This window comes from Toxotes jaculatrix, chromosome 22 (assembly GCF_017976425.1).
Source record: "Toxotes jaculatrix isolate fToxJac2 chromosome 22, fToxJac2.pri, whole genome shotgun sequence".
Taxonomy (NCBI): Eukaryota; Metazoa; Chordata; class Actinopteri; family Toxotidae; genus Toxotes; species Toxotes jaculatrix.
Window position 1 is genome coordinate 16,625,443 of NC_054415.1, and position 23,905 is coordinate 16,649,347.

Sequence of the window (23,905 nt, forward strand, 5' to 3'; positions counted from 1 at the left end):
CAATTAGCCATACTTCAGGCATGTCTTAAAGACATAAAGGCCTGGATGACTTGTAGCTTCTGGTCCTTAACACCCCAGAAACAGATTTTCTAATCATATAGTTATTCTGGATGGCATTAATTTAGCATCCAGTACGACTGTGAGGAACCTTAGAGTTATTTTTGATCAGGATTTGTCCTTTAACTCGCATATAAAACAAGTCTCTAGGACCGCCTTCTTTCACCTGTGCAATATTAGCGCAATATAAGATTAGGTACATTCTGTCTCAGAGTGATGCTGAAAAACTAGTCCATGCATTTGTTACTTCTAGACTGGACTACTGTAATTCCCTATTATCAGGATGTCCAGTTAACTCTCTAAAAAGCCTCCAGCTGATCCAAAATGCTGCAGCAAGAGTACTGACTGGAATTAGCTAGAGAGATTAGCTCTGGAGCTGCATGTTCTCTGTTTGTGGTCCTGGCTCCACCGACCTGTTTACTGTCTAGAATTATCCATTTCTAACACATTACTATGCTTAATGTTCCACTCTGCTACACATACATTTTGGATTAATATTCTGTGCCAACTGTAATGTAAATAATTACCAATTATGACAGCTGTTTGCTTCTGTGCTCTGTTTCCTATCATAATCTGCTGAGCACACAGTATCCACTAACTGTTCTGTAATCTGAATGCTGGCCCTCTAACGTTGTCCACTGCCGACCCTGTTTGTATCATGTTTTATATGCTGGATGTCCTTCTCCTCCTCTCCTCCATTCCCAACTGTCCTATCTTCCTCCTTTTCCTCCTTTCACCCAGCCCAGCCATCAGCAGGAGGGTCCCCTGTATGAGCCAGGTTCTGCTCAAGGTTTCTTCCTGTTAAAAGGGAGTTTTTTTCTTGTCATTGTCGCCTTAAGTGCCTGCTCTGGGGTCAGGCTCAGGGGGTGCATCTCCTTCACCACTACCCATATCAGTTGTGCTTGGTCGAGGAATCGAACCGGCGGCCCTCCTGACCCTCTCTAGGCAGTCCATAGTCCAACTTGCTGCACTCTTAACTTGCTGCGCCACCTCCATAAAAGTACCTGAAGCTTGTCTTACAACAGACTTGAAAAATTGTGAACCCAACATTTAATCTGCCTAACTCAGGCTGTTTAAGTTCATTATTAACTTCAGATAAATTAGGGGCACAAGGGCTTTAGATGTTGTCCCCTATCACTTACATTAGAGTCACATCACAGTCACAGAAGAAATAATAACAGCAGCTAAAAGCTGTTTAGATGTACATATGGACAGATGAGTCTTTAAGACAGACTTTATATAACTGTGAGCCCATCCCTTCATATTGTTCCACTAATGCTGAAATCTGCTGTGTGTCCCTAGCTGTCTTCCAGTAAGAACAAGGGACACATTTTTACTTTGTAAGAACAAGGGACACATTTTCTGTCCCATTATATTTAAAACAAATAAATGTGGATTTGATAGCTCCACGGGAGCTTGTCAAACTTTATCTGCCCCCCCTTTCTCTCTCCCTTCGTCTGCTACATGTTGAACCTCTCTGTGACACACTGTGGTCGCTGACTCCCTGCCGCGCCGCAGCTACCTCTCAGATCTCACTGTGAAATGAAAACGACACAACAGAAGGAAAATAAACTCACTGGATTGCACCCGAGGGCACAGAGTGAGCGACACATTGAGCCCAGCTGTGTCCACGCCAAAACCAAATAAATAAAAGTCGAAATCAAAAGGAAGAAAGGAACCGAACAAGACCGCTCTTTAATCAGGGTACAATTAGGCAATCTTAAATCAATTAGTGCCCTAACTTGTTGACACAGTGCATCTGGGAGCCGATGGAGCGACTTTCCGCATGCTCACGCGAACAGATTTCATTTTTTTTTTTTTTTTTTGGTCATCCAAGGCTTATTCAAAACACCACAAGGTTGTGAGGTTGCTGAAAATCATGCCTTTGGGTCTATTTAAAAGCCACAACGGTCTTTATTGTTTTTCCCAGAGCGTGCGAGAAAAAATGAGAAATAAATTGAGTGTGAACTTTGATGGGGAAACAAACAAGTTGTTTTCGAATGGAGCTGTTGCACTTTGATGGTGACTTAACACTGCAGCTCACTTATTAATTTCCTCTCCAGCTGCTCTAAGCTTCGGTCTTGAGTACATGCGGCCTCTGCTGCTGTCAAAGCAAGGGCCTGAACCCTGAGGCGGACTGCAGCAAGTGTCTTCTGAGGACAGATGTGTAGACATAATATTCTCAGCTTTGATTGATGAGTCAGAAAGCAGAGTGATTACGGTTAGCGTGTTCTACATTTCTACCAGTCGTGGGCGACATATGATTTTAATTTCCAGGATCTTTGAACTCATCGCAGCTGAGTCAAGCCACAGCTCTGATGTATGATATTATGACAGCTCATCATAATATGAGAGCCGAGACGCTCTGTGTCTGCAGAGGTATACACATTGCCAGTATTAATTTTGTGTCAATGGTGATACAGTAAATCTCCCACTGAATGAATGGCACTTGAAAGCGAGACATTTATAACAAACACCTGAGGTCCCATGCTGATGGGCAGCGAGAAGACCAAGGTTGGAACTGCAGTTTGACAACAGGCTGACATGCCAGTCTGTCAAAGTTCTGTTTATATCACAGGGAACTATTTATCTCTACAGTTAGTGATTGCAGTAAACATAAAGCATGAGAGAAACTGGTGAGGGTATCAGTGAGTCAGGACACAAGAACGCATTACTCAATCTGTATTGTCATATGTCTTCTCAAAGTGGATTAAATTAGGCTGATCCTTGCATGATAAACCCTAATCTACTAGACAACGCCTTCCATGGACTACCAGAATCCTACCTACCTACCTACCTACCTACCTATCTATTTGTGGATTTTGTTTTATGAGGTTGGACATATGCCGCATTCGCAAAAACAAGATGTACTCCTGGCATCAGACAAAACCACACAGTACTCATAAGTCATTTCAACACTCCTGCTTACAAACAAGTTTTTTCCACTGCTGAAATGTTTACTGTCTGTCTGTTGCACTTTAGGAAGCAACTGTTTTGTTTTGGTCTTTTTTTCTAAAATGAACATTGAACTTGAGCCCATGCAAGACGTAAGCATGGGCTTACTATTGATCTAGTAATGTAGATCAATAGTAATAGAATATAATTCCATCCATCCATTTTCTATACCGTTTAACCTCTTAAGGGTAACGGGCAGGGGGCTGGAGCCAATCCCAGCTGATTTTGGGCGAGAGGTGGGGTAAATCCTGAACAGGTTGCCAGTCTATCACAAGGCTGACATACAGAGAAAAACAACCATTCACACCTACCGACAGGAATCTTCTTGCTGTGAGGCACTAGAGCTAACCACTGGTAAAGCAAGTTGTTCGCCAATCAGAAGGTTGATGGTTCAATCCCAGGTACCTCCAGTCCACATACCAAAGTGTCCTTGGGCAAGATACTGAGCCCCAAATCCCCCCACCACCACACTCTGCGTATCAGTGTATACAAGTGTGTGTATGTTAGCAAACAGTGCTGTATGAGTGGTTGATAAGACTAGAAAAGCGCTATGTAAATTAGGTACATTTACCATTTTAAAATTTTACTATATACACTAACAAACACATTTGCTGAGATCCTCTGAAACTGAGATCCTCTGTTCCTAAATTTATGGCTCTTATCTGTTACAACTTATGCTCCCATAAGATAAAAACAGTATCTAGTATCTAGCAGGCAATGTATTCGTCACTGCTCCAAAAGAAAGGCCTCCGTGCTCTCAGTCTGCCTGACTGTTATAGTATCTTGTATCACTTTTGGAGGCATTGGCAAGGTCAAGCAACTTTAGTGGGTGTGTGACAGATTTAGGAGGAAAGCTGAATTTTCAGAGACAGCCCAGACCCATCACTCTGACCAAATGGAGACGCCGCATCCAGAAACTATCCATCAAGTTAGTTTTGTCCTCTGAGGCCTGACTGCTGCCTGATGTGGGGGGGACTTTCATTACCAAGATGCTGATGTGCAGCATTGTACTTCGTTGTCATTCATTTGCTGTCACTGTGCCATGACACATTATTGGCACACTGTAAGTTGGTGACATACAGTGGCAGTGTTGATAAGAGCTGCAGCTAAAAGTTTTCAGGTACTTCCCAGTTTCAGTGCTAACCACTCCCAGACCCACAACACATGAGAGGATAAGGGTATGGATTGACATTAACTTTAAAGTCCGATCATACTTACAAATCATACTTATCAATACAGGACTTTCACTTTTAATGGATTGAAAGTCCAAATTGGAAAGGTAAGAAGGTCACCCAGTGATTAGGTAGTGATAACTAACACTTTAACCTCTCAAGAAGCTGAGGCAGTGGTCAACAAGCCCAGAGAGTTAACATCTCATTAAATACATTAACACATAAATATATTAATACTTACGTCTATATGTAATTCCCATAGACACAGTGATGTATTAGTCTGCTAGGGTAAAAGATTAAGCCACAAGATTATCAGGTGATGCTTGAAAGTGTGGGGAAGAAATTTTTTTGATTTCTCTGAAAAACAGATTTAAAATGTTATTGCAGAGAACAAGAAAAAGGAAAGGACACCAGACAGCTATTAAGGAAATTAGATGAAAGCTGGGACAAGGTCAGCAGACAGACAGGAAGAGTGGAGAAGGTCAGTGGGAGAAAAAGGGAGAGAAAAAGACAAATACTCTAAGAGATGGGGATGGAAAAATAGGCAACGTACGGCAGAAAGAGATAAAAGACGTCACAAAGAAAGAAAGAACATCTCCAACACTATCTTTATAATACTGTATGTGTGTAAATGAAGTAGTGCCTTTCAAGTCCATTTTAATGAGCAATTTTTTTGGGTTCAGTATCTTCCTCATGGACACTTCGACATGCGGACTGGAGGAGCCAGAGATCCGGCCACCGATTAACAGCTTAGTCCATGACTTATACTTTTTTACCAAAACTAAAATTCTCAAGTATCCTGAATAATTCTACATTCCTGTCATTTTTCTAGATGATGTGGCCAAAGTTGAGAAGGCTGCTGAAAATGGTGTTGTGGTATGTAATAACTTTAACCCCTGCTCTTGCACTGGTGTGACCTCACAAAATGAACATCCATTCATTAAAAATGAAGAGTTGGCCAAAGAGCTGTCACACTACAGGAAGTGTCTCCCTTTAAAATGGTTCTAATGGGTCACAAGTTGCCAAAATTAAAGCACACTGTCTAATGTAGAATATAGTCTTTACGATTCCCACAGGCAGCAGAAATTATTTGAGCTTCACTTTAAGTTTCAAAATTGATAACTTCAGTTTCAAGGACAGGGACATTTGATTCGTCCTAATGCTGGAGAGCAGACTGGTGTGGGCTCTGAAGAGATAAGTCGAACTAACAAATCAAGGAAAAACAGTATAGCCAAAGAACAGTTAGATACTAAGGCAAAGAGAGCACTGGATGACTTGTCAGACAGAGAATCTAAAGCAGAAATGGGCAGTTAAAACTGAACATTTCATCTCTGATTTGAGAGGTTTTGCCAGGTCTATGACATGGCTGAAGAAAGGAGAGGATGCTTTCAGCGAACGCGTTTTTTATCAGCTCAAGAAAATTGTGACAACAGTCTAAGCTCATCTAACTGAAAAAGAAGATGAAATCAGAAATGCTTCTCCACATGCTGGTTGTATGTGCTTTTGTTGTAGCGACAAGTTCCTTCTCTTCCAAGGAGAACCTAAAAATAGGTTCTTTAAATATTAATGGAGCTAGAAGTGATGTGATAAAAATTAAAAAAAGAAGAACTTGGGTGTGGTTTTTGTACAAGAAACTCACAGTGACATTGTGAATGACTGGGAAGGACTGGTCCGGGTAGAAGTCACTCTAAGTTGTAAATCATTTAACAGTGGTGGAGACTGTGTGCTTTTAGTCCCTGTAAATTTGAAAATGATTTTTGGAAATGCTCCAGCTCTGAGCCTTGATACAATGAGATTTTGTTTTTGTGATGTTCAGTCATTCATAATTGCAATCTTTTTTTTCTGGGAGGTAATTTTGAGTGTACACAAAATCAGATAGGAATCACCTAGAGCCTCATCCTTCATCTGCCAGTCTCAAGTGTCTCATTAAGACTCCGGTGGTGTCTGGAGGGTTTTAAGAGGAAGGACAGGCAGCATACCTGGAGTAACTCCAAGGGCAATTTGTTAACTTTGGCCAGACTTGATCATTCTTATTTTTTAAGCACCGTTTTTGGCATTTTTAAAGCATGCCAAAATATTCCTGTTGCTTTGTCTGATCGTTTCCTTGTTCAGTGCTACTTTTACATCCTAGATGTTAAGCAGGATGTTGGAAAGAGTCAAATAAAACAGTTCCATCAGTGGTTTACTTGCAATGTCACCAAGCACAGGTCTCTTCAAGACATAGAAACTGAAGTAGTGTAGTAGAATTACAGAGTCTAGTAGATTCTACAGGAAATCAAGGGCATATTGAAGCCATTAAATCTGAAATAGCTGCCTTAGCCAACCTGCTGGGTGCTGTAGCAAAAGTCTACTCTGTTTCGCTCGTACTTTCTGACTGTATCTCAAATAGATGCTCCCTTGCTCCCTTGATATGCCCCCTTCTTCTACGCAGAGCTGTTTAAAAAGGAACCAGTGGAAGACTGAGAGTTGGCTGCCAGTCACTGCCAAAAGATGGCTGCAGTGCAATTCCACTGTGATTTTCCACCTTATGTTACATTAATATTTTTTAATATGTTTTCCTGTTCATTTTCCTATTTTTATGTGAAGTCTTTTGTTGTAAAGAATTTTTATTGTTGATTGTGTAGAATGGTAGGCCTAGTAGATGGCCCTGTTAAGGCAGTAGCAGCAGCAGGAGGTTTTGAACTTGGTGATGTTTGACTGTAGTGAGTTTTCTAACCCATAGCCTTGCAGTCTTTTTTTTATTCATATCATGGTATTTGTTTTTGCAATGTGCAAAGGGTTTTAGAGCCACAAAGACTTGGACTTGGACTACTTGGATTAATGCCATGCTAGGTAACATTACCTTTCATGTTAGCTTAGCTACAAACTTGCGGTCCTCTCTGCTGTCACTGCAGTCTAAACAACTAACTCTCACTAGTTTTTACACAATTCTTTTTGGATGCTGTGTTTAAATGCAAGGCAGCACTGTGGTGCAGCAAGAACATTCTGAGTTTTCATGTTATCCCCAGGCCTATGTGGAATTCCTCAAGGTGCTCCGGCTTCCTCCCACAGTCTAAAGACATACAGGATTGGTTAACTGACGAGTCTGAGTTGACCTCAGGTCTGGCGACCTGCCCAGGGTGTATCATGCCTTTCACCTAATGTCAGCTTGTCCTCAAAAGGATAAGCTGTATATCTGATGGATGGATGGGTGGGTGGATGGACAGATGGACGGATGTTTGAGTGCATGCCATTTGATTGTTTTGCTTCAACTATGAGATACAGTATCTATTTCCATGATGGATTCTGCCATTCAATGCTGCTTGAAAGTTTGTGAACCCTCCAGACATGGTCATCGTTTTCGTAAAAAAAATTTAAATAACCTTATGAAATGAACATCCAAATTCCAATTTGTAAAGCAGACCTTCCAAAGAAGGAACACATAGAAAAAAAGATATATTTTCATTATTTATTCAACTAATTTATCTCTCAAATAACTGAAAATCTGCTATGTGCAAAAGTATGTGAACCCTTTTAGTTAGTAGCTTGTGACACCCCCTTTTGCAGCCATTATTTCAACCAAACGTCTTCTGTAACCACTAGACAGTGTCTCTCATCTGCTTATGGGGATTTTTGCCCACTCATAATCCATTTCTGTCCAAGCTTCAACTTCCTGACTGATGGCAGGAGATTCTTGTCAAGAATTTGTTGATAGGTCTGGGATTTCATGGTTCCCTGGATAATATGGAGGTGTCCAGGTGTCGAGGCAGAAAAGCAGACCCAGACCTTCACATTTCCACCACCATGCTTCATTGTTGGGAGGGGGTTCTTTTCTTGATATGTAGTGTTGACTTTTCTTCAAACATGGCGCCTGTGATTATGGCCTAATAATTCAATTTTGGACTCATCTATCCAGAGAATGGACTTCCAGAAGGCCTCTGGTTTGTCCAAGTGCTGTCTAGCAAAGTTTAAATGGGCAACTTTGTTCATTCTTGAGAGCATAGGCTTCCTTCTAGCAACTCTCCCATGAATGCCATGTTTGTTCATTTGTCGCCTGATAGTAGATGCATGTACATTTATCCCAGATGCTGCCAGAGTGGTCTGTAACTCTCTAGAGTTGATGTGTGTACCTGATTTATTATTTTTCTGGTGCTTCTTAGTGAGATTTTTGATGGTCGTCCACCTCTGGGCAGAGTTGCAGTGATGCTGAGTGCCCTCCATTTTTAAATGATTTGTGTTACAGTGGATGGATGGAGCTGGAATCTTTTGGAGATGGTCTTGTAGCTTTCCCTAGACTGATGAGCTGTCACCACCTTCTTCCTGATGTCCTCTGACATCTCCTTTCCTCTCAGCATTGTTGATCTGTATGCTTCAGGCCTTGGCACAACAGTGGTTTCATTGGTTTCCTCTCTCTTTTAATCAGTGCTGCTTAAAACCTTTCCTAAGGATGTCTTATTTGATTGGTCAGCTTAATTGATTACTTGAGCACCCACATGCGTTTCACCTGAGCCTATTACTGACTTGATTTTACCAATGCAGCTGGGGTTCACTTACTTTTGCACACACTCTGATTCCATGTTTCACGTATTCTGCTGGCTACTGACACAGTTCCCTCAAAACAAGTACATGGAATTGCTATACATTAACCTGACATTTCATATATAAAAACTGGTGATGATAAAATAAGAAAATCATGGTAAAACAACAGAAAAATCTAAACTACTCAAGGGGTTCACAAACTTTCAAGCAGAACTGTATTTCTCTTTTGGTCAGCTAGCCCAATTGTAAGTGTTGTTGCCTTGGCGATGCGCATTATATTGGGGGGGGGGGGGGGGGGGGGGTGTCAAACTTCTAAAGGCAGACTGAAGGGAGGGCAGAATTTATTTTTCTGTTGAGTTCAAATTCTAACAGTCGTTCGCTTACTCTACCTTTAAAAGCTTTTTCATTAACATCCTCGGCCATGCTTGTACATGGAGGAAACTTTGACTTCTGATGGCCGGGTGTATTTTACTCTGTTTTATCTCAGCTGTCTGAAAGTCATTCCTGTAAAGTGAATCCACAATGAAGCAGCTCCTCTGCGCCACTGGCTGCTGCTTTTAGCACTGAATCCCTCACTGAATATCTCCAAAGGTTCAAAGCATGAACACTTACGAAATGCCAAAACATATCCCACCAAAGACACAGAGAGTCCAAAGTGACATGGTTTTTAGGTTTCTGATTTTATTTTACAAATGTGTTTGTGCAAATACTTTCAGAACAATGTTTTGCACAGGGCAGAGAAAAACATTATTCTGGCTGACAATTCAGTCAGCAACGCAGCACTGGAGCTAAATGGGCTGGATCTGTCAGTAATGAAGCCAAGCCAGATATCTGTAGGAGAACTCTTCAACCCTGACCGTCCTCCCAAGAGTACAGAGGAAAGGAGCATAAAACAGCACAAATCATGGAAACCCTCCAAACGATGACAGAGGGTCTCTCTGGAGAAAGGCTAGCTGAGCCAGACGTGCTTAAGAAATACAGGTACACACACACATACACACTGTCAAGCATAGTCTCTAAAGCACAGACAGACATATCTATTCATACTCTAAATTAGATGGATGCATACCCATAAAAACTGAGACACTCACCAAACACATAATCATCTAAAACCAACAGACAGGACACTGACACATACTAAAAGACAACCATACATTTGACACTTCCCATAGACCGTGAAATCCTTCAAATTTCACTGAAAACAAAAGGACAGTCCTTGATTTCTCTAATATAATGTTCACATTTGTATTTCAATTAACATATTCAGACAAAAATCCAGTGATGTCGTATAAAGACAGATACAAATCAAGCATTCTGCCATCCACTAAGATAAGGAGTAAAGAAGACCTTTTTCGCAGGGGTGTCCAAACTGTTCCACAAAGGGCCGTGTGGTTGCAGGTTTTTGTTCCAACCAATGAAGAGCACATAGTTTGACCAATCAACTGTCTGAAGACTGAGATCAGTTGATTAAATGAGTCAAGTCTGGTGTGCTGCTGATTGGTTAGAACAAAAACCTGCAGCCACACGGCCCTTTGTGGAACAGTTTGGACACCTCTGCTTTATGGGATCTAATTTTGGCCACTATCTTAAAACAAGACATGACGTTTTTGTATAAAGTTCCTAGTTTAACACAAGCATACACATAGAGGTGGAATGCATTTAAACAAAGAGACTGTTCTTACCCAGACAGTTGTGTCCATCGTGGGCCAGCATGAATCCATCATAGCAGGTGCACCTGTAGTTTCCTGGTATGTTGATGCATTCATGGACGCAGCCCCCATTGTAATCGTTCTCACACTCGTCCATGTCTGAAAGACAATAAGGTGTTACTGCGAGAACCTTTGTCGGTGATGTGTAATGTAATGTTTTTTTAATAAACATTTAAGGCATCGACACTAGGCAAGAGTGTACCCTGAAGAGGTCACCAGCACACCACAGGGCTGACATATAGAGACAAACAACCACTTATGCTCACATTCACACCTATGGACAATTTAGAGTTGCCAGTGAAACTAAGTAGACTGTCGCTGGACTGTGGGAGGAAGCTGGAGCACCCAGACGGAACCCATGCTAGCAGAGGGGAGAACATGCAAACTCCACACAGAAAAGCCCTGGCTGATAAACCCAGAACCTTCTTGCTGTGAGGCAACGGTGCTGACCACCACAACATCGTGCCACCAGTGGCAGTATTATGAAAGTCTGTTTAGTAGTAGTAGGAGAGAGAGATGACAGAAAAGAGATATGAGGCAGCAGGCTGCTGCATCCAAACAGAGAATGATAATACCTCTTTTGTCCTGATGAATTTCTTTTAAGTTCGTATCCCAGGTAGTTTAACATCACTGTTCCTGGGTATCTGTGCTATTCTTCATTAAAACCTCCAGTTGCATTACAGTGCAGTGAAGGGTTCCTCCCCTTCACTGCAAAGGCGGTAAGGAATAGGCAGTTTGGATAGAAGGTGAGGAAGGAGATGAGAGCGTCAGCTGGTGTTTAATTATCTATGGATGTTGCCCACCCTACCACAACCTCCACCCCCTCCCCAACAACCCCCACCTCCGGCCTGAGCCCGTAGAGGCTTTCAGAGGATCCACTCACAAGTGGTTGCCATGCAGAGCCACTTAAATAAACAGTCCACCCCCCCACACCCCCCACCCCCTACCCTCTGTGTGAACAGCAGGAGATCTGCCAGGCAGCGAGGAAGAACCCCAGCACACATCCTCCTCCTCCCTCTGTTCTGAGGATGACACAGTGCAGGTATTTGCCCTCTGGGCTTCTTGATTCCAGGACCCAGACCCTTATTTGGAATTGTCCACAGTTTGATGAATGCAAAATTCACAAAAGTCTGGGCACCCTGTTCAACGTCCCACTCTGGACTCTCTTCTGTTGCGTCTTCTCACATTATAGTTTGTGTCTGCCAGCATTCCTCTTACATACCTGCAAGCTGACCTGCCTGTCTGTCCATCTACCTGTCCTTCAGTTTGTCCAGCAGTTTCATCAATGGATGTTGATATCAGTGACTTAAAGACACTGATAGCAGCCCCCTCAGGCTCTTAGTATGGAACAGCCTCTTTAACAGCACACTGTCATCATAAGACAGCTGTGTCTCAGGTAGTAGACCAAGTCATCCACTAATCTCTGGGCAGTTCTTTGTCTTTATATGCATTCATTAAAAGTATACTTTTATAAACTACAAAATGGGCTAGAAGTACATAACTCGTAAACTAGCAGTATAGCATATGTTCAGTTTTGTATAGTTCATAGTATAGTGGCAGTACAAAAGAAAACTAAGATACAAAGCGGGTAGGCAGCACATGGTTAGCACTGTCCTTAATTACTCCTCCATACTTACTGCATGAAGTGTACTTAAGTTTACTTAATTAAATGAACTTTAAGTATACTTCTTTTTTGTAAGGGATATGAGAACAGACTCTTTGTTGGATCGCATAATTTGTCAGGAAGCAAAACTGTCAGTGACTTGAGTTGCCAGGTTTGATGGCTCAGAGTTGGGGATGAGGCACCAGCACGTAGCAGCTATGGACGACACACATGCTAACGCACTGACATGTCTCTCAGACTCCATATCCTGGATGTGGACATAAGCCAGACCTGGACACCAAGCAGATACATACACTCAAGAAACTGCAAACTGCTGGTACCAAGACCAGAACACATGCAAATGTAATCACACACGCTAGAAAACAACCCCTACACATTTTACACACTATTCACAGAGACCTATCCACAAAGCACTCTCTTTCAGATGAAGAACGTGGTGATTTTGGCTCAAGCATGAGGTCTTTGAAGAGTCCAAAAGAAGGCAGGCATCAACATGAAAAGATCCTCATCTGAGAGGTTAGAAACCATCATCACAAAAGCCAAATCAGTGCCACATCCTGCACCACGAAACGCCACGGACATGTTTACCGGAAGCCAATTACGCACGCCAACACACATCAGAGCATTTTAATCCTGTTTGTCTGATCTCTGACAAAGGAAGCATGACTCTGTACTTGAAGGGGCCATTCCAGCATGATTGGGATTAGATGAGAAGATAAATATATCGTCCTCTCACATTCAATACTCTTAATATGAAACAGTAACCTGAGCCTTCTTCAAAAAACTGACCAAACAGCTTTAAATGAGCTGCACGTGTGTGACAACAGCCAGAGGTTCATTTTAAAGGAAGGAAAACATAACAAACGACAACAAAAATCAATCGTGGCGGAATTGTGCTTTAAAGAGCGTGAGCCTTGTGTACATAACCTCCCAACAGCCATAACTGGCTCATCCTAAAAGGCATTTGCAACCAATTAGGGTGAGCTGGAAAGGGGCGACTATTTGGGAAAGAGGTTGTTTGGGCACTTTGCTGTGCTGCCAGCTCAGATGGTGTGGCTGTGGCACCTCCTATGTGCTCTGCTTTTCATCTGTCAGACATGAAGAGAGAAGGTAAAGGACTAGAAGTAAAGGAGCGTGAGGACTGAGGGAGCTTCACTGAGGGTGAATGAAAAGCAGCAGGTGATTAATTGGTGCACACTTTATTCTCTCTGTTTTCATACTAGGTTAGAGTTTTTAAAATTTTACTTATTTTTATATTTATTTATTTTGTATCTTTGCCTTTATTTGATAGCTGTAGCAGGGATACAGACAGGAAATGTGATTGCAGAGAGACGGATATGACAACAACAGGCACCTACCAGCCAGGAGTTGAACCGTGTATATTACTGTTACATGGTATGTGCCTTAACTATCAAATAGTTATACTTATGACTACATATAGATTAAAATGACTGTAATACACAGAGAATACGAGGAAAACACCTGAAAACTCTAGAGTAAGTATGACCCACACAAAATATGGGATGACATGACTGATTCAATTTAATTAACATTTTATTTTTGTAAGAGTAACACTATTTAGGTGCTGATGAAAGTGATATGACTAAGTCCTCCAAGGCTTTTGTTTTGAAAAATATGTGTGCCATCACCGACAGTAGAGGGAAGCAAAGCACTGGCCACACCAGGACTATCTTGATGATGTAGCGGTTGTAAGCTTACCATTCCGGCAAGACCGATTAGAAGAACGGTAGCAAGTTTTCTCAGCTTCATCATTTCACCTGTTTTACAGGTTAGTACTGTGTACTGAAACACATATATGTTTTCAGCACCAAAGCACTTGGTTTTAGATTTCAAGTGTTATATTTTTATTTATTTTGTTCATAAGAAATGCTCTGTGCTCTGTGAATGCTATATGCTAGAGCACTAGAAGCTGCAACTTTTCCTGGAAACATAACAAAGCCACTGACCTTAAAAGTGGGTGCAATTTTAGTGAGTACATATTTAATATATCAAACTAAAGATTTGTTCTCTAAAAAAAGGTCTCAGTGCTAATGCAAACCTGCTTTGGGCTAACTGTAGCCTGCATTGGCAGGTACTCAATATTAAAAGACGGATCAGGATTGGTGCTAAAACACTTCTATGGGATTCAAACATATTAGAGATTAACCTTAAGTTCTTGAAAATACTGATGTTTCCTAAGTGAAATAAAGTTGTTTTCAGTGTCTGAGTTGTACTAAACATGACAAGTAGATAAGTAGAAATTTACTGTATGTTTAAAGTAGTTTCCCTTTAATGGACGCATCCATACTGGTACACTAAAGAACGTCTGACTATCAAAACAGACCTGAACATTAGGAAGTACTTCTATCTAGAAGTAAATGCTAGCCCTTTCATAGGTCTACAACAGTTTGGAACTGGTTCTCAACCAGTCCAATCCATTGGAATCGTATCAGTCCATACTCCTCTGTGATACTACGTGTAGATCACTAGTGATGACTTTATGAGTTTCTTTACCAACAAAATAGTAGATATTAGAGATAGAATTCATCAAATCCTTCCAACAACAGCAACTTTAGAAACATCTGGCAGTCCTGATTCGTCGTCTGTTTTTCTTCCATAGACCTTGCTGAGTTGACTTCAATAGTTACTAAATCTAAACCATCAACATGTCTTTTGGATCCTATCCCAACCATCCCAACCAGACTTCTCAAAGATGTTTTGCCCTTGATTGGAACTTCCATATTAGATCAGATAAATCTCTCTTTAGTAATAGAATATGTTCCACAGGATTTTAAGGTTGCAGTTATCAAACCTCTACTTAAAAAGCCTTCTCTTGACCCTGGCATTTTAGCAAACTATAGACCTATATCCAATCTCCCCTTTACTTCTAAAATTCTTGAAAAGGCTGTTGCAACTTAGTTATGTGACCATGTCCAAAGGAACGGTTTGAAGTTTTTCAGTCAGGATTTAGAGTACATCATAGCACAGAAACAGCACAGGTGAAAGTTGCCAACGACCTTCTCACAGCATCAGACAATGGACTCGGTTGGAAAGATTGGACCATGTCATTGGGATTAAAGGAACAGCACTAGGTTGGTTAAAATCATATCTATGAGATAGATTCCAGTTTGTTCATGTTAATGACAATTCCTCCATTTATACCGGAATTAGTCATGGAGTTCCACAGGGTTCTGTGCTTGGACCGATATTGTTCACCTTATACATGCTTCCCTCTAGGCAATATTATCAGGAAACATGGAATAAAGTTCCATTGCTATGCAGATGATACGCAGCTATGTTTATCTATGAAGCCAGACAAAACAGATCAGTTAACCAACTTTCTTCTTGGATGACATTAATTTAGCATTCAGTATGTGAGGAACCTTGGAGTTATTTTTGATCAGGATTTGTCCTTTAACTCGCACTGCCTTTTTTTTACCTGCTCAATATCGTTAAGATTAGGAACATTCTGTTTCAGAGTGATGCTGAAAAACTAGTCCATGCATTTGTTACTTCTAGGCTGGACTACTGTAATTCCCTGTTATCATGATGTCCAGTTAACTCTAAAAAGCCTCCAGCTGATCCAAAATGCTACAGTGAGAGTACTGACTGGAATTAGCAAGAGAGTTCATATTGCTGCTGTATTAGCTTCTCTTCATTGGCTCCCTGTAAAATCCAGAATTGATTTTAAAATCCTTCTCCTTACATATAAGGCCCTCAGTGGCCAGGCTCCTTCATATCTCAAAGAGCTGATAGTATCATATTATCCCAACTGACTGCTTCCTTCCCAGAATGCAGGTTTGCTCATGGTTCCCAGAATTTCTAAAAGTAGAGTGGGAGACTGAGCCTTTAGCTATCAATTCAATTCAATTCAATTCAATTTTATTTATATAGCGCCTTCCACAATCAAAATTGTCTCAAAGCGCTTTACAGAGACCCAGAGCCTGACCCAGAGCAAGCACTTAAGGCGAAAGTGGCAAGGAAAAACTCCCCTTTAACAGGAAGAAACCTTGAGCAGAACCTGGCTCAGATGGGGGACCCTCCTGCCGATGGCCGGGCTGGGTGAAAGGAGGAAAAGGAGGAAGATAGGACAGCTAGGAATGGAGGAGAGGGGGAGAAGGACGTGAAGCATAATACAGACAATGTGGGTCAGCATTTACATTACAGTTAGTGAACAGTTATTGGATAATGTGTGCTCAGCAGAATAGAATTATGAAACAGAGCACGGAGGCAAAAACAGGACTACGGGACCGAGAGGACACAGAGTTAATGACATGTAATAAAGGCTAATAAATTTGAGAGTGGGTCTGAGGCCCCTATCCTGTGGAACTAACTGCCAGTTTGGGTTCGGGAAGCAGACATCCAGTTGTAGTTATAGTTCTAGTTATTATGACTAAACCTATAGTTAGTCACAATTATTTCTATAGGCACTGTTACAGTTAAGGATAAAGCCCATAGCAAGGCTGGCTCAGGCAACTGAACCATCCCTTAGTTATGCTGCTATAGGCCTAGGCTGCTGGGGGACTTCCCATGATCCTCTGCACACCTCTTCTCTCTTTCTCTCCTCAGACCCACTCTCACATTTATTAACCTTTATTACATGTCATTAACTCTGTGTCCCCTTGCTTGTTTCTCTCTGGTCTCTCTTTCTCTGTACCTTTCTGCAGGTATCTCTGGCTCCGGAGCTGCATGTTCTCTGTCTGTGGTCCTGGCTCCACCGACCTGCTACTGTTTATTGTCTACAATTATCCATTTCTAACACATTACTATGCTTAATTTTCCACTCTGATTAAGATACATTTTGGATTAATATTCTATGCCAACTGTAATGTACATAATTACCAATTATGACAGCTTTTTTGCTTCTATGCTCTGTGTCCTATTATAAGTGTAATCTGCTGAGCACACAGTATCCACTAACTGTTCTGTAATTTGAATGCTGGCCCTCTAACATTGTCCACTGCCAATCCTCCTCTCCTCCATTCCCAGCTGTCCTATCTTCCTCCTTTTCCTCCTTTCACCCAGCCCGGCCATCAGCAGGAGAGTCCCCTGTATGAACCAGGTTCTGCTCAAGGTTTTTTCCTGTTAAAAGGGAGTTTTTTTCTTGCCACTGTCGCCTTAAGTGTTTGCTCTGGGGTCAGGCTCTGGGTCTCTGTAAAACACTTTGAGACAATTTTGATTGTGGAAGGCGCTATATAAATAAAACTGAATTGAACTGAAAAAAGAAAATAGCTCTAACAACGTATATTTGAGTAACATCTTCCTGTTTCATGTTTTGGGCAAAATTTAATTGAATTTAGCATTGCAAGGGACTTACAACTTATCAGATTTGAAGCCCCTCTGGTTAATTCTCTGGGAGTTCATTAAAATACAATGCCTTTAAATGGCTTCAATCTGCAAAAAAAAAATCCACAGTAAATTCAAAATGGTTGACTTCCTGTTGTATTAAGAGTACGACACCAAGAGGCTTTTAAATTATTAGGTTCCTTGTTTGGCCATGGGCCATCTGTGCTTAGGCCTTAATAAACTGTTTTGATGGTGGTTTATGTTGATGTGATGGAGAGAATGGGAAGAGGGTTTGAAGTGTGTGTGACAGAGATTAGAGGGAAGTGGGGCAGGTTGGCGGAGGTAGAGGGAAGGTGCCTAGTAGGGTCTACTTGGCCCCAAATGGTGCCATTTCCTGCCCCTGAGCTGTTGCTGACATCTGACATCTGCCCCCGACAGCTTCAGACTGGCAGCTGCTTCCACTCACATGGTCACATTTTCTAATTGCCAGGGAATTGTTTATGCTCCACATCATATCAAGTGAATTAGGCACCTTCAGTGATGACCCAGCACCCCGTAACTGGACAGACACACTGAAGGACAGAAGGGAATGAAGGAGAAAGGATCACACAGCCTATCACAAGACCTAAAAGATGCAAAAAGTTTATATGTTTTGATCAAGTGCCAATAAATGCAGCTGAGAAAAGTGGATAGCGGAAACTTGCAGCTAATCTTGGATACCATGGTATTGGAAAGTTTAAGTTCCATGTCCTGCCATTACATCCCCATGTTTTTTTTCACCGTGGTATCATTTCAACCTCATGGAGACAGACAGTGTGTTACGAAAGTCTCATGTCACATACAACACACGTCTCAGGTGTTGAGTTAAGGCAAAAGTCAGAACCAAGCTGTTTGGAATTCCTGGGCGCTTTTCCCCAGTGACATTTCCACCTCACAGCTCCAGACATCATGTGTCAAAGATTAACAGGAAAGCGGGTTGGATGCTGGCATGAGGACACTGTATCTATATATAAAAGCCTGAGCCTCAATGAATCTGACCTGCTCTACTGAGTCTGACATGGGAGAGGCAGACGAGAGACAGGAAGAGGGAGGTGCACAGACCGAATCTGTGTTTGGTGGGTTGGATTTGTGCGTGTGAATTTAGGTGTGTGTGTCTGTTGCAAGCCAGTGAGGAGAGTGGCTGATTGATGACGGAGGCGTAGACGCCAGGCAGACAATGGCCTAGTAAATTGTCTGCCACTTCTCTCTCTCGCCCTCCCACCTGCACCGTCTCCCTCACCACCCAGTCCTCCCACGAGACGCCCTTTCTCCTTCTTCTCTCTGTCTCAGTAAAACAGGTCGGGTGTTTGTCGCTGTGGCACAGAGCAAAGGAGGAGCTGTGAGTGGAATCCGGTCTCAGGCCACCAGGGTACTTCTTTCAGAACATGTTCCAATATTACAAAGAACAAAAGCAGTAAATGTACGGACACATTTGTTTTTCAGTTAAGATACTAAATAAAGGACATGAGATAGGGGTGTAACGGTTAATGTATTCGTCCCGAACCGCCACAATACCCTCCAATGCGGAATACAGTCAGTCACGAGTGCTCGTGATAATGTAACACTACGTCTCAGAACAGAAAAAGCTGAAGAAGAGACGATCTGCTACACACAGCATGCACACACCAATCTCAAACAAAAACGGCAAGGTCCGACAGCACACAAGAGCTCGAAGACCCGTCTGCTTGCTTCAGATCTGTAGTGTGGGAAGGTTTCGGGTTTCCTGTGAAGTATGACAGTAAAGGACAGCGAGTTGTAGATAGCACAATGACAGTGTGTCGACATTGTAAGGCAGCTGTACGGTACGTGAGTGGAAATACAACCAACATGCTAACTCATATCAGACGACATCACCCACATGTGCCAGTCACCGGAGTTAGGCAGAAAAAGACTGCAACAGTGCAACAGCTAATTCCTGCAGTTTTTAACCAGCCTTTAGATGCAAGAGCAGACAGGACCAAGGCTATCACGGAGGCAGTTGGCATATACATTTCATCCGCAATGCACCCTTATACAGTAGTAGAGAATCCTGGCTTTATATTTATTAATAGTATAGTATGGTATAGTATTTATTAAAAGTCATCGAGCCACGTTACACTGTCCGATCCCGCACACACATAAGCCAGTCCGTGCCCCCTTCTCTGTACATGCGCACAAGAACACTGGTTGAACACGAGCTGTCCTCTGCACCCGCTGTTGCATTAACAACCGACAGTTGGACCTCCCGTGCTACCGAAAGCTATCTCACAGTGACAGCACACTTCATCAACCCTGACTGGGAAACGAAAAGCCCAGTGTTACAAATGAGGCCACTGTATGAACAGCACACAAGCACTCACCTAGCTGAGAAGCTCCAGGAGGCAGTGGTTGCACTGATCAGTGACAATGCAAGAAACATTATTAATGCACATTTAATGTTTATTATTTGTTTAAGGAAAAGATTTGGTTAACCTTTGAAAGTTTAATATAGTTTCTTGATTAAAAAGTTTTCGTTATTCTATTTATTTTGTACTTGAATATCACAAGAAGCATTAAAGTTCTGTACCTGACTGTGACCCAATACTACCGCCTGTTCAAAATAAACAGTAGGAATAAAACAAGCACTAGGTATTTATTTCTTCTTCTTGTTGTATTGAACCTGTATCGAACCGTGGCCCCAAAACCAAGGTACGTATCGAAGCGTGACATCTGTGCACTGTTACACCCCTAATATGAGAGCAATGATGTAGTTTGTAGTTTCAGTAGATTGTGGATCACACTTTCGGACTAAGGGAGCAGAGTGAGTTGATGGGAACAAAGTGAAGAAAGTGGCAGGAAAGAAGATTTTACTTTATGAAAATAGGGTCAAGCTTTACCAGAAAAAGTAGCGCAGTGATCCCCCAAGTAAGCCTGAGAAAAAGTGGCAGGCTGTCTGTCTTCCATACTTGCTAACATCTGCATATAGGCTAATTCAAAGAACTCAAAGGTGTTCAAACTCCCACAGTAGCAAATTAAGAAGTGGTGGATTCAACTAATTTCTGGATGCAGCCTGTAGGTGTGGCTACGAAGTTACCATGTCCACAAGGCGTGCAATCGGTCTGTCCTCGCGGTCATCCGAGGATGACCTTCCCAACATAACTTTTATCACAAAGTGAATGGTAGAATATGAACACAATGGCAATGTAATTAAGGCACAATATGACACTGTGGGAGGACTGTGGGAGGAAGCTGGAGTACCCAGAGGGAACCCACGTGAGAGAACATGCAAACTCCACACAGAAAAACCCAGAACATGGATTTGAACCAGAACCTTCTTGTGATTTGACAGGTCCACATGAGTACCAAACAAACTATTTGGCCCAGATAAGAAAAACCTGAGTTTTAAAGCATTTAAAACTATTAAAACTATTGTTCAAAGTGATATTTACTTCCTCCTGCTTCTTAATGAATGAGTTTCTCCGGCAGAGAGATAAAATCTCAAACTTCAACTGTGACGCACACAGTGTTTGACGGCAAAAGCTTTGATATTAAAACGCATAATGGGAGGGAGGAGAGGAGGCTTCTATTCAGAGAAGTGGGCAGTGCTGCTGAAGACCAATCAATTAGCCTTGAAGTGACAAATGTTGAGTGACAAATGTTGAGTAAACACGGGGGGGCTTTTGCAGACCAGTGATGGCTCTGTGGCAACCAGCCAGATCACTCATCCCCCTCTGGAACATCATACACTGAAAAAAAAAATGTCCCAGTCGGACCTTAACCCTATTCCTGAAATTTTATTTATCAGTTTTTAAGAAAAACGTGAAACTGAAGCACACAAGTCATGTTAGAATAAGGCAAAATAAAGAAAATAATAATGCACTTTGGTTAAACATTTCAGAGATTTAAAGACCTGACATTTAATATTGGTTGTAAAGATGTTTTTTGCTGCAGGAACGCCATCACTAATCTCCCAAAGCTCACTGAGTTTCCTGAACTCTGCGAACACAGCAAAGTCTCTTGGATACACAGTGATTCATCCAATCATAATCCTTTGAATTTTATACTCTATCAACAGCCGGTTATGGTTTTGCTCGATCTCTCTATAAACAGGGAGACAACTCAGGCACTGTTCTGCACACACACACACATGTGCAATAAAGCAGACTTGAGTGATACACAGCTCCTCCCACACAGTCTTCATTTGACAGCACAGGGATAAAAGTTCACATTTTTCCATAACGAGCCAGCAGTATCAGCTTGTGGAAAAGTCTACAGAGAGGGCAGCGTTCATGAAAGCCACATCAGATGTCAGCGGTAAGCAGCTTTCAGAGAAGCATAGTCACTTGAGAAAATGACTCCTTTGAGGACACAGTACTCATGGGAGCGCTCAGAACCTTTGCGACAAGAATAAAAACGCCCTTGGGCACTAAAATTCTAGGTGAAATTTGGTGCAGCTGGGGTGTGATCCCTCTGAATCCTGCTGAACCACCAGACAGCCGGCTTCTGGCTGCAAGCTGCTAATTTGCAGTGCGGAAATGTAGCAGAGGCTGAGAGCGCAGGTCGTCTCCCTTGGTCACCAGGGCTCAAATCCCCAGCCGTTACAAAAGCACAAGAGCGAGCCAGAGTTTTCTCACACAGGCCACATCCCTCTGGAGCCTTGAAACTTAACATCACTAATGTGATCATCAATACAATCCATGTTCATGTTGTCTTCTTCAGAAAAGAATGTCAGAACTAAAGTCTCTACATTTCTGCTGATGCCCAATAAACCAATCCCCAATATTTGATTGACGTTTTGACCACAGCCTTTTCTATCTTGACAGAGGTACTTGTGGTTTTTGGCCTGTCCCAGCACATTTAGTTATTGTTTTAAATGTGAAAACTCGAACCACTTTACATTGTTGCTTTCTCTGGCACCTTTTTGGTACTTTGCCCTCAATGCTGTGGTGTGTGGTGCTGTGATTTTCCTGGGAAATATCTGTGAAACACTTGAGTGTTTCACTTAGGAAACATGAATGTTTTCAAGAGCTGGACATAAGGTCAATCTCTAATATGTTTAGAGTCCCAATCAAGTGTTTTAGCTCCTGATCCTGATCCAAGTCTTGTAATTTTGAGTACCTGCCAATGTAAGTGCACACAGCTGCAGAGTTAGCCCAAAGCGGGCTTGCATTAGAATTGAGACCTTTGTCAAAGAGAAATCTGAGTCAAAAAACACACTTTCCAAAAAGTCCTCCAACCTTGACAGCAATCTAGATGGTTTGTCCCTACCCTATGATACCACCCACAGGATCCTTTCCTGGTAAAGTGTGTGTTGTCGCCTCAGAGCAAGAAGGTTCTGGGTTTGAATACGCTGGCCAGGGCTTTTCTGTGCAAAGTTCTGTGTGGGGTTTGCATGTTCTCCCCCTTCATGAGTTCCCTCTGGGTATCCGGCAACCTGTTCGGAGTGTCACCAGCCTCTCACCAAAAGTTGGCTGGGATTGCACCCCTCCGCCCAAACAACAGCTGTCTCCATCCCATCCACTCAAACCCCCTTCCTACACCTCCCTTCTTTGTGACCACAACATCGTCATATGACTTCATAATTGCTCTGGCCACTAGAGGGTGCTATCATTTTGGTACTTTGGTATTATTCGCTCAAAAAAATACTCAACAGTAATACTATGGGTCATAATAAGCTGCTTGTACCAACAACACATGGGGTCTGGTAAACATTCTAACTTCACACCACCAATGTTTTTTTACTTTTCAATTTTTTTTTAACCTTTAGACACAACCAATGCCAACTCAAGTGACATATCCTTCTTGGACACATTAAAGCATATATGAGTTTTACCATCATCCTTAATTGTGTCATATTAATCTGAGGGAAGCAAAACAGATTTGCTCATACAACAGTCACCAGGTCTCCGGATCACTTTAGATCCAGGAATATGGAGTACTAAGGGTGCATCTGAGGGTCTTTAAATGAATATAGGTGTTCTTGACAGAGAAGGGCAATAAGATGATAAATGATGGATCATACATTTCTGAGCCAGCTCACACAATCTATGAAGACTGTAGAGTAAAAAGTGTTCATCAAACCCTCAGTTTTATCCAATTTCTTGTGATCCACTGCATGTTTATAGACTGTTGAGTGATTGTTTGCCGATGTGGATTCACACTGATAATAGAGAAACAGAGACAACCCGTGGGATGCAGAGGCTCTGCTGCTTCCAGGTGCTTCCAGGAATAGCAGAACCCGCTAATGGCACTGGCTGGCAAAGTGGCCCATAATGCCTGCTGATGGAAAACACAGCCAGCCAATTAAAGCACCCATATCTAATCACTGGGGTCAGGGGTCGACTCCTATCCGCCATCCGTCTTCATTTGGCGTCCCTGTCACTAGCTGTTGCCTCATCACCAGAGGGAGTTTGATAGATCTCGGCATAAAGTCAGGAGACAATGGGCGGAGTGTGTGTTGGGAAGCATATTTTACACACACACTTGAATTTATATCTTTGTGAGGACACTCATTGACATAATGCATTCCCTAACCCATCAACCTGACCTTAACCTAAACATGATTCTAAACTTAACCCGAAGACCCG

The 23,905-nt window shown here is 42.1% G+C and overlaps 1 protein-coding gene across 2 annotated transcripts in view; it reads right to left on the bottom strand.

Annotated features, from left to right (window-relative positions):
- scube1 (signal peptide, CUB domain, EGF-like 1) overlaps window positions 1–23,905 on the bottom strand; it is a 102,433-nt gene that overhangs the window by 72,774 nt on the left and 5,754 nt on the right. For both annotated transcript variants that reach the window (XM_041030251.1, XM_041030250.1), the window contains exon 3: window positions 10,385–10,510. In XM_041030251.1, coding sequence (XP_040886185.1) covers window positions 10,385–10,510 — 126 coding nt within the window. The remainder of the gene's footprint in view (window positions 1–10,384; window positions 10,511–23,905) is intronic.